The sequence below is a fragment of the Anomaloglossus baeobatrachus genome, chromosome 5 (genome assembly GCF_048569485.1).
Source record: "Anomaloglossus baeobatrachus isolate aAnoBae1 chromosome 5, aAnoBae1.hap1, whole genome shotgun sequence".
NCBI lineage: Eukaryota > Metazoa > Chordata > Amphibia > Anura > Aromobatidae > Anomaloglossus > Anomaloglossus baeobatrachus.
The window spans coordinates 77,285,638-77,300,952 of NC_134357.1; the positions used below are offsets into that span (position 1 = coordinate 77,285,638).

Genomic DNA, 15,315 nt, shown 5'->3' on the forward strand with positions numbered 1-15,315 from the left:
CGCCAGTGCTTGGAAGCAGGTAAGCGCTCAGTGAGCCGAAATATCAGCTATATGGGGAAATGAGACCACATAAGATGGCAGCTATATGGGGAGAGGGGCTACATAAGATGGCAGCTATATGGGGAAAGGAGACCACATAGGATGGCAGCTATATGGGGAAAGGAGACCACATAAGATGGGAGCTATATGGGAAAAGGAGTCATATGGGACAGGATCTGCAGTGGAAAATGAGCACATGGGATGAGATCTGCAGGGGAAAGAGGCCATAATGGGATGGGATCTGCAGGGGAAAGAGGCCATAATGAGATAGTATCTGCAGGGGGAAAGAGGCCATAATGGGAGGGATCTGCAGGGGGAAAGAGGCCATAATGGGATAGGTTGGGATCTGCAGGGGGGAAGAGGCCATAATGGGATGGGATCTGCAGGGGAAAAAGGCCATAATGGGACGGGATCTGCAGGGGAAAGAGGCCATAATGAGATGGGATCTGCAGGGGGAAAGAGGCCATAATGAGATGGGATCTGCAGGGGGAAAGAGGCCATAATGTGATGGGATCTGCAGGGAATAGAGGCCATAATGGGATGGGATCTGCAGGGGAAAGAAGCCATAATGGGATGGGATCTGCAGAGGAAAGAGACCACATGGGATGGGATCTGTAGGGGGAAAGAGGCCATAATGGGATGGGATCTGCAGGGGGGGAGAGACCACATGGGATGGGATCTGCAGGGGGGGAGATACCACATAGGATGGGATCTGTAGGGGGGGAGAGACCACATAGGATGGGATCTGTAGGGGAAAGCAGCCACATGGGATGAGATCTGTATGGGGAAGGTCGTCCGTTCCAATTTTAGCAGGGCTCTTGAAGTAATAATTTTTAATAATTGTAGAAAAACCGTTTAATACAATATGACTGACAGTGACTGGAGCAACTGATACTGGACAGGAGAGTGACGGTAGAGGAAGGGAATAAGGGTAAAGAGATTTTACTTTAAATTACTTGGATTTTTTGGTTGAGGAAAGTGCGTGAAAATGGGTGTGGCTAACAAAATGGGTGTGGTTACAGAATGGGTGTGGTTTTCAAATGGGCGGAGTTTACAGAGAACCTGTTGTTAAAAATTTGAATCCCACACCTGTATAGAGTGACTACAGACTTATCATTTTAGACTGGAAAAGCCCTTTTAATCAGCAGAGTAATAGCGTTCTATAACTCTGTAGCCGTAGCACTGAAAGCGGTCTAGTGGGAGAAAATAAACTTTATTCATTACTGCAGCCTCCAGCTTTCTCATAGAAGCATGACTGCATAGCTTCAGACACCGCTCAGTGCATAGTGAGTGGCGGCTATAACCGTACCATGGCACTGCCTGGCAGCCGGCTCAGCAGTGCATCAGTACACAGCGACTTCTCAGTCAATGTGCTGGAGCTTGCTTCCAGTCACCGCTCACTATGTACTACGTGGTGACTGAGGCTGTTCCGTCATGCCCCTATGACTGAAAGCTGAGGCTGCTGGGAGGAATAAAGTAAATTTCCTCCCTGTAGCTGGGCTTTCAGTGCAGTGGATGCACAGCTTTTGAACATTATTAACCTGCAGATTAACCCTATATCTGTTTGAGGACATGATGGGTTCCTTTTAAACAAAAAGTGGCTAAAGGAACGCCAAAGTTATCTAGAATGAGCAGGAATGATAAGTAGGAAACATTTTCAGACTCTACGTTTCCAATGTCTAAATGCTGGACTGGATACATAAATCTGCCCCATTGTGTATTGTACAGAATGGACCCTGCAAAAACATAACTCACAACTGTTACTTTTTGAGTTTTGCAATGAATGATAACAGTCAAAATCCGGCAGATGTGCGATTTTCTTTTTTTTCACACTCTTGAAATATCGAGGTCTATAGGAAAGAAGAACTGTACGTACTAACACATGAGAAAGGAATGTTCCTTGTAACGATGCAGTATCGGACTCTGACCTTGCTTTGTGCTGGACTGCATGATGAAAAATGAACTTTTAAAGGACAAAACATGTTTTATGATAGCAATACTCAATTAAAGGGTATTAAGAGGTGAAAACATGGATGGCTGGAATACTGCTGGAGGTCTTAGTTTTCATTGCAGTACCCAACACAGGAGCACTTTTGTCTATATTGCTATATCTGCAGTTCAGCTTTATTCATCTGAACAGTGCTCAACTTGGGTACCTACCATATATAGTTTACCACAAAAATGGTACTGTGTTGGGCTCTGCAATAAATGGGCTTTTTCATTCTGCTTTGGGCGTCTATAGGTTGATTCCTCCTGATCACATAGTTATGCAAGCAGGGGCGGAACGATCACGGTCACAGGGGTCGTGATTGCAACTGGGCCCAGGGGGCCTGAGGACCTCAGTCAGTGGCGTACCACCAATGGTAGCAGACCACATGACTGCTATGTAGTCTGTGAGTCAGGGGGGCCCTCATGTCGGTGGGCCCCCTGCTGAGGACCACATTTTCAATTGTATTAGCATTGCAGATGCCAATACAATTGAAAGCAATGGCAATAAAGTAAGCGTAGTACTCCCACTCTCATCATTCAACCGCTGTGTCTGCGGCGCTTTGACATGTCAGCACAGCTAAGCGCAATGACGTCACTGGCAGAATAGTGGACATACTTAGGAGACCAGAGCAACAAGGGAAAGGGGAGAAGTATGTATTTAATCACGGTGGCTAGGAGACTATGGGGGTGCATTAAACGATATGGGGGCTGCATACTACTATATTGAGGAATTTGGGGACTGCATAATACTATATGGGGCTGCATAATACTATATGGGAGCTACATAATACTTTATGGTGGAATATGGGGACTGCATATTACTGCATGGAGGAATATAAGGACTGCTTACTACTATATATGAGGGATGTATACTACTATATGGAGACTGCATAGTACTTTATGGTGGAATATAGTAATTCATCTACTCATTCCTATGCTCGCTGGATTTTGCTTCTCCGGGATCTACTAGCCCTAGCCTGTGCCTCTCCATGCAAGCATCGTGATCAACTATGGAATGGGAAGCTGTGGTGAGCTGCCTTTTTCTTTCCTCTAACTTTACAATAATGCTATTTATAGCACAAATATAATGTACAGGAAAAAAAAAAAGGAATGGGCTATAAACGAGGATGGAGGACAGAAATACAAGCATGGCATGGGAAAGCTGGGTGCTGTGGACATGAGGATCTTTCTCTTAGCACTCAACTTTCCCATGTTTTGCTATACATATTTCCCTCAGCACCCAGATTTTCCATGCTCTGATATCCAGGGCAAGCTGGGTGCTGAGGGAAAGATGTATAGCAGAGCATTGGAAAGATGAGTGCTGAGGACAAAATGGATATCAGAACATGGAAAGCTGAGTGCTGAGGAAAAGATGGATATCTCATTATTGAAAAGCTGGGTGCTGAGGGAAAGAGTCAAGTGTTAGCACAATTATTCTATACCCCAAGGGGGCGTGAACGGGGGGGCCCATAGAACTTTAAGTTCGCCACTGTATACAAGCCTTAGTCTAATAATATAATAATAATATCTACAAATAGTTATCATTTATCTATATGTATGAGGTTTTTTGGGTGTTTTTTTAATCCCAATGACGTTTTGCCATCATGTTTTTTTTTTCGGAAAGTGCAATATTGAAATATCTGCTAGATTTTACAAGGGAACATAAATTGCATCTGTTACTGGCAAAATTCATTTCGTTTTTCAAAAAACTAGGAAAAAGATGTGTCTAACCATTTTATTAAAGGTGCTCAAATGGAATTAAACAATAAAAATCTAATAGTAATGCAAATGCTGTAAGCGGCGTCAACAGGAGTAGATAGTAAGAAAAGAAGATAACGATATTGTGCCTGTAGCTGTAACCCTGGAGTAGGCTTTTACTTATAATTAGTGATGAGCGGATAGTAAAATGTTCGGATTATTTGTACTGAATACCTACTACTAGTCCAGTATTTGTCACAAATAATTAACCTAATGCAAGTCAGTGGGGAACCCGAGAAAGTTTTGCTGAGAAATCTTCAAGAAAAACACTCAGGTCCTAATTGACTTACATTAGGTTCGTTATTCGTGACAAGTACTAGTATAGTACTCTGTAATCGGTACAAATAATCCGAACCCAAATATTTTACTATTCACTCTTTACTATTTGCCGCTGCCGTGTCAGCAGCCCAGCTGCTCGGATCCGGGTTCTCAGTGGCTCGAGGGTCTCTGGACCCGGGGGTCGTGCGGCCTCTCAAATGAAGGGGGTATTTACAAGGGATAGTATAAAGTTCGTGACGCAACCTGTGGTATGTGGTAATTAGGAGTACCACCAATGCAGTTGAGGAGTACCCAGGGGTAATGGAATGGAGCATTTAGGGGGAATACCCCGGGACTCGGTGTTTGAGGGGGATGCAGTTGAATGCAAGGGGGGTCACTTTGGTACTCAGTCCATTAAGTAGACACCGACAACTGGTAAACCAAGTCTCTGGACACCGCTGCCGCTGAGGGCAGGTAGTTCGGGTCCCATGCCCAATTGTGCTGCCTGGTGATCCGTGACCTGCCTCCTGGCACTAAGTTTACTTCTCTGGGGGTCCCAGTAGTGTAAAATTTGCCGGTTCCCGCTTCCCACTATGGCTAAGTGTGGGAGCTTGCTCTCAGGGCTCACGCTTGGGATTTTCTGGACCGTTTTGGATGGAAAGTGGTTGGGAACGAATCTTGAAAGCTCTGTTCTCCTTGGGTAAATTATCAGGTTGCCTGAAGCGTCTCCCCGACCATGGTCCACGTACCCCGTCGTGCCTCGGTCCCGGACCGGTGATAGTGCAAGGCCGCCGGCTGTCCTCCTCGACAGATTCGTGCCCCTTGCCATGATCCCCTGTGACCGGGGGTCCGTCTCTTCTAGGCCCAGACAAGCGTCTGCAACCTAGACAGTTTCCTTATGGGAGTTCCCGCTACCCGACCTCCTCAGAGCTCTTCACAGCTTGATGGTCACTTCCCAACTCCTCTACTCCTAACTCTTCACTCTTCTACTCACTACACACCTCACCTCCCCTCCCTAACCCCCCAAGTGGGCGACTCTATTCCACTCAAGCCGTCCACTGGTGTGTTTGGTGGGTGTGGTGCGGGGTGTATCTAGGATTGGATTTGCTGATGTAGGCAACACCATCTGGTTAGGGACCCAAAACCAAGAAGAAGAAGAAATTATATTGGATGATTGTGGATGGCCTGTGAAAACAAGCCATTAAATGACCGCTCATTGGCTGCGTTAAGACTGATAAGCCGTCGTTTAATCGCCATGGTTGTTGCTTCTAAAGCCTGCAGTATCAGAAGGGAAGAGAGAGCAGCAGGCTTAGTATTGATGTATGTAAGGTTATCAACACCATGGATGGCAAAAAGAACAAACAATCAATTTTGGAACAAATCAAGCTAGACATGTCCCTTGAAGCAAGGATCGCCAAGCTACAACTTGCCTATTTAGATACATCATATGAAGAGGGCAATCACTGGAGAAAGACAACATGGTTGGAAAAATGGAAGGAACAATGTGAAGAGGGAGACCAGAAACCCAATGGCTTGATACTAACAAGATAACGGTGGGAAGACCCTGGTGAACCTATCTAGGCTTGCAAAAGATTGATCGTACTACAGAGCATTCATCTATCAAGTTGCCATGGCTCGAGATTAAACTGAAGGACGTTAAAAAAAAAAAAAAAAAAAAAAAGGTGAAATGATCTCAGATTGCCTGTATTCTCCTTAGCTAAGCTGGTCACTGATCTTAATTAAAGAAAAAAAGACGAGTAAAGAGTGAGATTCAGTTCAAAATATGTAGGAAAAGCTCCCACATTTAAGATTTTTTTTTCTATAGTACTTGAAATATTCTGTTTTATTCAACACTACAAATAAAACCTTTTTGCAATTTTTTATCCAACAATTGGCTGGATATCCCTATTATCCCATGGTGTGAAGGGAAAACTAGGAACAGGGGAGCCTAAACTGACCTTCAGGCTAGGGGAGCCCTCGCTGACCCTGATCCCAAAGATACGTCTGAAGGTGAAGATGTTTGGGCCGCCTTCCATGCCCTAGCTCCTGAACAACCCTAGTCTAGTGGCCTCCCTCTCTCCACCCAGAACAGGAGTGGTTAATCCCACACAAATAAACAGATGGGGGAAAACCAAACTGAAGCTCACCGCAATCACTCTCAGAGGTATAAACAATAAGTGATCAGGAGGAAACTAAAGGAAGGGAGAAAATAATCAGACAACGAGAGTATTTCCACAACACACCAAACAGCACAAAGACGTAAACCAGCAATAGGATAATAAAGCAACAGGAACTGCATCGTATAAAGCTATCATCGGCATCGGAGAACAGGCTCCACCATCTTAAAAAGGGTGGAGGCGACTGTGATAGGTGTCCTGCAACATGTGACTTGTGCAGTAATCCACAGGCTAGCAGAAATTAACTCCTGCAAGCCCGATTACTAGCAAGAGCACATCTGGTTGACGCCTGAGCCTGTCTGTGCAACCCAAAAGCAGCATTTTGTGGAGTGTCTGACTCTGCTGTGTGAACAGAGTCCAATGTAGTCCTGACACTCGGCAAGTTTTGAGCCAGACACCGTGTGATACCTATCTTTCCCAATGATCTTATCTGATAGATGCGTGGAATGATCTGCTTCTGTAGATAAACTGAAGGTCCAGTCTGTGAAGTGGATGAAAATGTGCTTTATTTACAGGTTTCGTAGTTAAACCCCACTCCTTCATCAGAACAGGCACCGAGCCTTGGGGCTCGTGGATCTTGCAACAGCTATGTTTTTGCTTCTTTTCTGGTTGTGTATCACACAACCACATAAGGTGAGCGGACTGCTCTCTCTTTCCTTTTTTCTTTTATTGGGTAAGGCCTTAATGTGCTTTTTCTCCACAGTATTGCATTGATCTTATCTGTAATTTAAAAGGAAAAAAAAATCTTCCTTTTCTAACTTTTATTTAATACCTTTACCTTTTAGGAAATCATCAGGGATCCATTTCAACTGGCAGAAAAACGGAACAAACGGCCCTTAGCTTCTAATAACAACAGCTGCTGCGGACCAAAAGGATGTTGCTAGGAACAATTAATAAAAGGATGTAGAAGTGATGGATTATTTAGTCATATGATTTGCAATAAGAATTGTAATACACATTTTCAGAAAATATTCTATCTTAAATGACCTTTAGAAGTACTTCATTTTTTTCCTAAATAACTCCTAACTGAAAAATAGTGACTGACTTTTGATATTTGTCGTACTTTAATACATTTTGTGTATATAAGATATTCCCCAATGTACCCCAATACTCCTTAACCCTTCTTATTAAAATTGCTGTAGACTGCTTGCAAGTCTATTTATGTAAATTCTTTTATTATCTCCCAAAAAAAAGCAATTCTGGAGCTTTTTTCCTTATTTACTATTGACTGTTTCTATATTTTTTTTATTTTATGTTTTCAATAAAAATGTTGCCAATGTTTGATTTCCACTATCGTTAATAAAAAGTACACAAAAGATATAATTTTGTAAATAAAAATTCATTTTCCCATGCAAGTGACTGGAATATAAAAGTGTGTGTGTGTGTGTGTGTGTGTGTGTGTGTGTGTACATCTCTGGGGTGTACTGCATTTTGGTGCCAGCCTCAAATATGGGGATACAGCTGAAAATGATGAACAATAGACCACAATGTGACTCCGTCTGCATCATTAATGTAACTGGTCCTTAGTGCAAAGGGGTATAGAATCTTACATACATGCACTCCAAAGCCATACTGATAGGACTCACAGTCTAAATTCCCTAACGGGGTGCTGTGAAATATAGAGGTGTTATATACGGTACATAAGCATAATAAAAAAATAATAATGTATTGTTTTTCATATGTATTAAAAACCACATGGGCAACATTGTTGATTGTATCACCAATCTGATGGACCTGCCTATTGGGTAAAAAGTACAAACATTTAAAGAGGACCGGCCACTAGGATTTTCATGTATAAACTAAAGCCAGTGCTATACTGGCACTATCATGCTGATTCTATACATACTCTTTAGTTGTGAGATCGGATGTATAGTTTCAGAAATATAGGCAAGTAAAGTTTGTTGAATGCACTGTTATTTGATTGATAGGTGCTGCAGAATATCTAATAGGTGGGTGGCGTTTTGCTGGTTATTCCCGCTCCTATCTGCCTACCTGCCCTTCCTCCTCCCCCTTTAATGACAAAGGGAGGAAGGACAGGCAGGCAGACGGGCGGAAATAGCTATCAACACCTGACCCACCAATTAAATATTTTGTAGCTGCTATCAATTAAATAACAGTGCATTTTGCAAACTTTACTTGCCTGTATTTCAGAAAGTATACATCCGATCTCACAACTAAAGCTATGTATAGAATCAGCATGATAATGCCAGTATAGCACTGGCTTTAGTTTATATATGAAAATCCAGGTGGTTGTTCCTCTTTAACCAGTGATTCTGAGAATCAGTCATTCTGTGCCTCGCCACAAATCTTACTCGAATAAGGGACTGGAGTAAGAATTTTGGGGTAAGAGACACCATAGCTTGCCATTTTTTAGATGAGCTGTGGCGTCATACCGCTGTCCCGTGCCCGTTCTGCCCATTTTGTAAGAGTTAAACAAAACTGACACGAAAATGCCAAAAGTTGTAAAATGTTTGCACCAGAAATCTGGCATAATCACTTTGATGAATTGGGGTCTATATTTTTCAATGTTTGGTCTCTCTCCAGCATGGGCCAGTGTTTATTAATACTGCCTCTTATGATAGACACCAACAAATTGTACTGAAGTAATATTGTAAATCTTTACCCTTTTATCGCTAGTCTTGCTGCTCTTATGGCCAAGGTAGTCAAATTGGTTAATGAGGTTGTCCACTACCTTGACATTGATGGCCTATCTTTAGGATAAGTCATCAATGTCTGATCAACCCACGCCGCACCCCCGCCGATCAGCTGTTCACAGTCCTGGCAGCAGCAGCAGGTGGCTGGAAATGCTCAGTTCCGATCCTGCTCAGTCTACTGATAGCGGCCGCGGCCAGGTACTGCATATCCGCCTCCCATTCTAATAAATAGGAGGCTGATGTTTAGTGCCTTGCCGCGATCAGAAGACGGAGCAGCTCTGAAACTGAGCCTTTCCGGTTGCCTGCTGCCGCTGCCAGCACAGACCACAGCTGATTGGTGGGGGTGTGGGGTAACAGATCCTGGTCGATCAGACATTAATGACCTATTCTAAGGATAGGCCATTAACACTAGAACTACTGGACTCGTGACACCTATATAGAAATACATGGTGCAAAGTAGTCAACATGACTACCTCAGTAGTTCTAGTGTTAAGGGAGCTTTACACGCTACGATATCGTTAATGTTTGGTCGTCGGGGTCAAGTTGTTAGTGACGCACATCCGGCGTCATTAACGATATCGCAGCGTGTGACACTGACCAGCGACCTTAAGCGACCTCAAAAATGATGAAAATCGTTCACCATGGAGAGGTCGTCCCAAACTCAAAAATCGGTAAGGGTTGTTTATCCAGGTGGTTCATCGCTCATGCGGCAGCACACATCGCTATGTGTGACACCGCAGGAGCGAGGAACGTCTCCTTACCTGCCGCCGGCCACAATGCGGAAGGAAGGAGGTGGGCGGGATGTTACGTCCTGCTCATCTCCGCCCCTCCGCTTTGATTGACTGGCCGCTTAGTGACGTTGCGGTGACGTCGCTGTGATGCCGAACGTCCCTCCCCCTTGAAGGAGGGATTGTTCGGCAGTCACAGCGACGCCGCCGACCAGGTAAGTATGTGTGACGCTGCCGTAGCGATAATGTTCGCTACGGCAGCGATCACAAACAATCGCATGCGCAACGGGGGCGGGTACTTACACGCTCGCTATCGCTACAAATTGCTAGCGATATCGCTACCGTGTAAAGCCCCCTTTAATGTCAAAGTAGTGGACAACCCCAGTAAGGTTTTTTGCTCTGTGTCGCAATTGATAATGATGGAAATGCATGATTGTGCAAAACGATCGTCATCTCTGCAGAACACTCTCTCTCTCCTGCAACAGCTTATTATTTTGCCAAGCAACACTAAAGAAGAGTTCATCTGTGTGCTCCAGATTGGTATATGGTAGTAATTGCTCGTGAAAGTACTAAGCACTGCCGTCGCAGACATAATATATATGTCCATAAATACAGTATTATTACACCAAAGATTAATGACACCAGAAAGCCGCCTATGTTACGACAGTGGCCTTGCCCTTAAGAGGAATATGCTTGCAGAATGGTGACAAGAATTATAAGTCATGATTGTTATGTCTAAAAAGACTGAAATATCAGCTGTGCAGATGAACTCTGAATAGTAATTGTTCTAAATGTCTGTATCAGGTCTCCTCTGGTTCATGATTTAACTGAGACAATCTCACAAGATATAAAATTTAAGTCACCAATTTATTTCTTTAGTTATATTTTTTACATTTACTAGAGAAGTACCAATCAAAATTGTTTAGACTTTTTAGGAATTTGTCAAACCTAGCGAGCTCAACAGTATGCGTTCTGCTTCTTAAGAATTGTCTCAAATGAACGCTGTCATTTTAAACCTACTATTTATTGGATGCTCCTTTTTGGGACCAAGAAATTTGAGGTTCAAAGAAACAAAAATAAAATTTAGTGTAGTAAAAAAAATGTTAAAATATTAGTGGAAATGGCTACTGATGGGATAATGTAAAAGAAGAAGGACCCCATACCAGGAAATTTGACAATAACAATGTGGGAGCGACAAGTAGCTGCAGCACCACCAATGACACCAGGTCACAATTGTCCTCTTTTGCTTCCAATAAGCATATTAGTGGGAAGGAAATGGCTAAATGGCTGTAGTGCCCTCTGCTGCCAATGGGTTGAATTGCAGAATAACTACAGTACAAATAATGCAATCCAAGTACCTGATGGGGGGAGGGTGGAACAAGTAATCAGTGATCGCTGTGCTCATGGTTATACATGTTGTTTTTTACAACAATGGGAATAAAGAAAGAGGGAAAGAAATCTAAACTTTTCATAATACTTTCATTTGGACTATGGCTAAAAGTCCTAAAAATACTGCAACGTATGAACAGAGGCTTATTTTTCTATGTTTGCTGCCGAAACTGGCCTCATCAAAGTGACCAATGACCTTTTGACAGCAAAATATAAGGATGACTACTCTAAAGGACACCGCTCTTTCCTGGGTCTCTTCCTATCTTTCTGACCGCTCTTTCAGTGTATCATTCGCTTATTCCACTTCTTCTCTTTCTCTCACTATTGGAGTCCTGTCCCTCAGGGGTCAGTCTTTGCCCCTCTTCACTTCTTTCTCTTCTTTCAGGACAATCTATATGCTGATGACACACAACTATACACTTCCTCCCCTGACCTCACCCCCACTGTTCTACTGAACACCAGTAATGATGGACAGACTGGAAGATAACCGGGACCAGATGACCTAACCGGATTTTTAAAAAAAAATCCAGTTCCGACTCAGAACTGATCCCACATATCTGGCTGAGTGCTGGTCCCCATATAAGTCTATAGGGACCAGAATACGGAGATTAAAAATGGTGGTAGAAGGAATAGGGGGATAGGTGCAGGCAGCGTCGGACTGGCTACGGGAGGTAGTGGGCGGGGAAAGTAGTGTATATGCCTAATTATTGGCCCCGGAAGTGAATGAGCCGCCGTGGGAGTAGTTACAGCCGTGCCAAAGCCTCTGTAAGTATAGCACAGCACACCTGCTCCCAGCGTCGGACTGGCTACCGGAGGAGTCTCCAGTAATGCCAGGCCTGGATTCAGTTACCTGCATTGCACTCTGGAGCTCTGTCACTCTGACTGAGTGACAGAGTTTGGCGCTTCCAATCACTGGCGCTATGTGCGTCTATCATGGTAAATAAATAAATAAATAAAAAATTGGCGCAGGGTTCCCTCATAGTGATACCCAGCACAGATAAAGCGTATGGCTACAGGCTGCATTCCTCAGCCGTGCGTTTGTCTTGGCTGTGTATCAAAATAAGAGAACCATATGTTGCTTTTTTTAAATTTAAATAATGGGCTGTGACTAACCCCTTACTAGCCCAATTGCTACTGCACCAAAGCAATTGGGAAGAGCTGCGTAAAGTGCTGAGATTGTCTCATCTAATGAATGCAGCAATAATGGGTGGATACAAGCTGCTATTTTTTAGGCTGGGGGGCTCCCAATAACCATTGGTCTCCCCAGCCTGGGAATACCAGCCCCCAGCTGTCGGCCTTTGCCATGGCTGGGTATCAAAATTGGGGGGACCACACACTTTGTTTAAATAATTTATTTAAATAATAAATAAAAGCGTGGTTCCTCTTATTTTGAAACACAGCCAAGATAAGCGCATGGCAGGGTGCTGCAGCCTGTAGCCGTAGGCGTTATCTGTGCTGGTATCATAATATGTGGAGACCCGACGCCAATTTTTTAAATTATTTTTACTGTACACTATAGACCTGCAGACCAGGTTTGTGATTGGAAGCGTCAGACACGCTATCACTCAGGGTGGGGTCGCCTCTGACTACAACCAATGACAGACCCCAATGGGCTGGGAAAGAAGTGCATATGCATGAGCATAATGAGCGGCCGCGGGAGCAGTTACAGGCATGCCGGAGGCTTGGTAAGTATAATATGCTTACTTTATTATTTTTTTTCTTTATGTATTCTTTTTTTGTATTACCTGAGTGCTGGATCCAGATCATTAGCTGGAGTTCCCTGAGAACTCCGGGCCTGATCCGACACCAGGATATTTTTGAAACTGCGTAGATCTGGACTTTTACAATCCGGGTCCACCCATCACTAAACACCAGTGAATGTCTTTCTACAGTTTCCATATAGAAAACATTCTGGCACACAGTCAAGAAAAAAAGTCTTCAAGTCAATGGATTGCTTTGTGAATATTGCAATTTTATTGAAAAGAAAGTCAATTTGTAACAACCAATATTGTGAAAATTTTTCATAAAGAAAATCGGTCCATATTGTGAAAAATTTTCACAATATTGGTTGTCACAAATTGACTTTCTTTTCAATAAAATTGCAATATACACAAAGCAATCTTTTTACTTGAAGACTGTTTTTTCTTGACTGTGTGCCAGAATTTTTTATTTGAGACTACTTTTTCTTCTGATCACCAGGTCCTGCAGTTGAGCCGAGCTTACCCTACAGTTATCTACAGTTTCCAACATCAAGTCTGCTCTCTATCTGAAACCAAAACTTTCCAAAACTTATCTTCCTTTGCTCCTGCCATCTACTAACCTCCCTAAATTTGACATCCCCCTCCCAGTGTGTGTGACGCCCTGGCAAAACCAGGTAGTCACAGAAAGAATTAATCCTCCTTGGCAGCTACACAATCCCCACACAGATGTACACCAGCCAATCAGGCCCTACTCACCCCTTCCCCAGGAAAAGGGAGGAGGGCGAGAGGAGCTAAAGAAGTGGAGAGAGTTTTAGTATCAGTTGTGCAGTAGGCAGTGAAGCGCTGACAGGGGAAGCTTGGAGCTCCCCGGGAGAAGGTGGTAGCCGGGGTTGGAGCCCTGGACTACCGGACTAGGTGGCTGTGAGGGCCACAGGCGACGGAGATCCGGTTGCGGGGATCCTGAGGCGACCAGGACAGGGTTGTAGCCCGCCGGTGCTGGGAGAGGGACCCGATCTGAAGGCCATTCAAACGGACTAGTCCAGACAAGAAAGAGACAGAGAGTGTGGAAAGAAGGGCCCTGGCTGTACATCTGGGTGTGGGACCCGAAGACACCCGCCAAAGGTGACCGGCCATTTAGCAAGTTGGTTGACAAAACAGACTCTGTGTTTCCTGACCCTACACATGAAAGCAGCCTCATCCAACAGCAGGACAACCGAACTGTAAGTGTGCTGATCCCTGCAAGCCCTACCACCACCACAACTCCCAATTCGGCCCCGGGACTACAACTCCCCTACCCGTGGAGGGGATCCCACCTTGCTGCCCCCACACCATCAGTCCCGGACACGGTCCCCAAAGGCTGCGGCGGTGCCACCATCTCATCACCGCAACCCACGAATGGCGTCACAGACAATCTCCCTTTACATATTCCCCTTTTGTTGTGGAGCCTGGGATCACAGACCAGGTCATGCCACCGTGATACCTCTAGAAGCGACATCATTGGCCCGGTTCTGAGTACCCCCTATCCCTGGGCGACACATGTGCAGCACCACTATAACCCCTAGGCAGCAGGCTCATGGTCTGGGTGTTATGTTTGACACCAATTTTTCCTTCCCCTCCTATATACAATCTCTTGGCCGCTCTTGTCGCCTGCACCTGAAGAACATCTCTAGAATCCGCCCCTTTCTCACTATAGAATAACAATATTTATTCACTTATATAGCTCTATTAATTCCACAGCGCTTTGCATACATCAGTAACACTGTCCTCATTGGGACTCACAATCTAAGGTCCCTATCAGTATGTCTTTGGGGTGAGGTAGGAAACAGGAGAACCCGAAGCAAGGCCATGGAAACACGGGGAGAACATAGAAACTCCTTACAGATGTTTTCCTTGGTGGGATTTCAACCCAGGACCCCAGCGCTGCAAGACTGCAGTGCTAACCACTGAGCCATGGAAGCAACAAAAACCCTGACTGTGGCCCTGAATTCACTCCAACCTTGATTATTGCAATTCTTTATTAATCTGCCTCTCCTTCACTAGACTCTCTCCTCTACAGTCCATCCTCAATGCAGAAGCCAGGGTCACCTATATGGCTAATCATTACTCGTACGCTTCTGCTTTGTGCCAGTCATTGTACTGGCTGCCCATACATCTCCTCCCTCATCTCTGTCTATCACCTTACCCTTTCTCTATGCTCCAGATTGACTTTCTATTAATTAATCTGAACCTCCCATTCCCAGCTTCAAGACTTCTCCCGAGCTGCACCAATTCTCTGCAATGCTCTACCCCAAGAAATTAGAACTAACCACAACTTACACAGTTTTAGGTGCTCCCTAAAAACATATTTTTAGGTTGGCCTATCAAGTTCAATGTTTGATGTCCTTTCATATATAGCCCATTTATTATTTCTCTAAACATATATCTCCACCAAACTCTCCACCACACCCCAATGTAGTACAAATATTGGCTGGTGTCTGGCTCATGCAGCCTTTTATCTATCCCCATTTGCTCAAGATGGCTGGACCATCATAGTTAATAAGTATCTGCCCTTCTTTGTGTCAGCCCAACCTCATTGTAGATTGTAAGCTCTTATGAGCAGGGTCATCATTATTTTTGCTTTAAT

At 44.2% G+C, this 15,315-nt stretch overlaps 1 protein-coding gene across 1 annotated transcript in view; it reads left to right on the plus strand.

Annotated features, from left to right (window-relative positions):
* The window catches only part of AS3MT (arsenite methyltransferase), an 88,142-nt gene extending 80,609 nt beyond the window's left edge, over positions 1-7,533 (plus strand). Inside the window, exon 15 of the mRNA XM_075348607.1 lies at positions 7,007-7,533. Coding sequence (XP_075204722.1) covers positions 7,007-7,105 — 99 coding nt within the window. The 3' untranslated portion in view covers positions 7,106-7,533. The remainder of the gene's footprint in view (positions 1-7,006) is intronic.
* Positions 7,534-15,315: the final 7,782 nt, after the last annotated feature.